General features: G+C 37.8%; 1 protein-coding gene across 1 annotated transcript; it reads right to left on the bottom strand.

Moving 5' to 3' along the window:
* Positions 1–535: 535 nt before the first annotated feature.
* Positions 536–1,705, bottom strand: LOC149770910 (uncharacterized). The gene has a single exon (XM_089949009.1). It carries the CDS (start codon positions 1,320–1,322, stop codon positions 729–731), a length of 594 nt encoding a protein of 197 aa, XP_089805135.1. The 5' UTR covers positions 1,323–1,705; the 3' UTR covers positions 536–728.
* Positions 1,706–2,134: the final 429 nt, after the last annotated feature.

Here is a 2,134-nt window from a genome sequence, read left to right as displayed (position 1 = left end):
AATTAATCGGAATATTTCGAGAGCACTGTAATTCCAATGAAAGATACAATTAAAAAGAGGCGGGGGATGGGGGGCACATCAAAATATGATCTGTTATGGTCCTATTGACAACATAACGGATCCACCGCAAATGAATGTATCTCCGGGTCAGCTGTTTATGAATAAAATGCATCCAGGAATAAAAACCCTAAACCGCGACAGGGAAATAATTTTGTTTCAAGAACCCCAACACCCAATCAAACAGCGAAATGAAACACTGAAGTGGGGCCTGTCCTTTCACGCTGAAATCAACAAGACGCATTATAATAATAATAATAATAATATATATGACTGGAAAACATCAATAGTAGTAAGGTGGGGTACATTAGCGACAATGGGAATTAGCATTACAGAGACCCCTGGGTCAGATTAGCGACAAGGGAAATTTAACATGGCGAAAAATCGTGGGTCAGATTAGCGACAAGGGAAATTAACATGGAGAAAAATCGTGGGTCACTCTAGCGACAAGGGGAATTTAACATGGAACTATAGTGTGGGTCTGTCTAGCGACAAGGGGAATTTAACATGGGGAATAGAGTTTGGGCTTTTGGGATTTTTTTTTTATAAATTTTTTTAAATTTAAATTTAAATTTAAATTTAAAAAAAGGGTAGGCAATGGAAAGGCTATCTCTTTTCGAGAAATATGGCTGGCCCTGAAAAGGGCCTTTGGGTTTCTTCTTCTTCTTCTTCTAACTCCTTAACTTCTTCCACCAAGTCCTCACTTTTTCCATTATTCCTTTCTTCTTCTTTTTCTCCTCTGGCATCCAGTCTGGATGGCCCAAGGCTCTAAACTTTTCCTGGACTTTGATCCAATTCTCATTCATCCTCTCAAACTCTGTCTGTTTCTTTTTGCTTTCCACATCTTTTCTTTCTTCCCTCCATTTCACTTTAATCTTCTCTACTTCTTCCTCCATTACTTTTCTCATCAGATCTTCCCCTTTCTTCACCTTTTCCAATCCCCATTTTACATTTCTCCACTCTGTCCAGTACAATATTTTTTCTAGGAAGCACCGGACTTGGATGACATGATCCAGTGCTTCCTTCAATCTTCCCACTCTGAAGTAAGGTGGGTTAATGAAGCCTCTTGACTTACTGACTTCTTCTTCAATCATCCCTGCTATGATATCTCTTGCTGTCTTTAGGCCTTGAACTTGACTCGTTACAAAGTCTTTCATATCTCCATGCCTCCATTCCTCTTCTATTCTTCCTAAAACATATTCTACATCCATTATCCAGAAATAGATGTCTCTCAATAAATTAAATAGAACTGATACTTGAGTCATTTTTGTCTCAGTTATTCCTTAGAATGGTTCCAACATCAAACTTTGTGGGTTCTTATAGTGAAAGCGCGGACGTGATGGAAAACATCCCCCTAAAACATAAAATTGATATTACCTAGATCATGACCTAACATCGTGCAGACGTGAAAGAAAACATCCCTACTTTTCTCATTTCATATAATATACTATCCACATAAGTGAAGCAACAATAAACAAACCCCAAATCTACTATTTACACACGCAAATCATTAAAACAAAATCCATAATCTACTATCCACACAATCGTACGTGAGCGCTTACAAAACCCCAACTATACTCTCCACATACGCTAAGAAACAATAAACAAAATCCATAATCTACTATCCACACAATCGTACGTGAGCGCTTACAAAACCCTAACTATACTCTCCACATACGCTAAGAAACAATAAACAAAATCCATAATCTACTATCCACACAATCGTACGTGAGCGCTTACAAAACCCTAACTATACTCTCCACATACGCTAAGAAACAATAAACAAAATCCATAATCTACTATCCACACAATCATACATGAGCGCTTACAGAACCCTAACTATACTCTTCACCTACGCTAAGAAACAATAAAGAAACCCATAATCTACTATTCCCACAAACATACCTTAGCTCTTACAAGCACCAACACACAAACACATACCCTCACACTATCTTAAAAAAGAGTTAGTGTTTATTTTCACACTACTCTACCTACACACATCGGCAAATCGATTGTTATTTCTTTTCTAGAGTATTGGGTAGCCCTGAAAAGGGCTGGGTTTTTTTGTTTGCTATGG

This window comes from Sinohyriopsis cumingii, unplaced genomic scaffold (genome assembly GCF_028554795.1).
Source record: "Sinohyriopsis cumingii isolate HCF-2022 unplaced genomic scaffold, ASM2855479v2 utg002228l, whole genome shotgun sequence".
NCBI lineage: Eukaryota > Metazoa > Mollusca > Bivalvia > Unionida > Unionidae > Sinohyriopsis > Sinohyriopsis cumingii.
The sequence above is the reverse complement of the archived record's forward strand: the minus strand, read 5'-3'. Positions and strand labels throughout refer to the sequence as shown.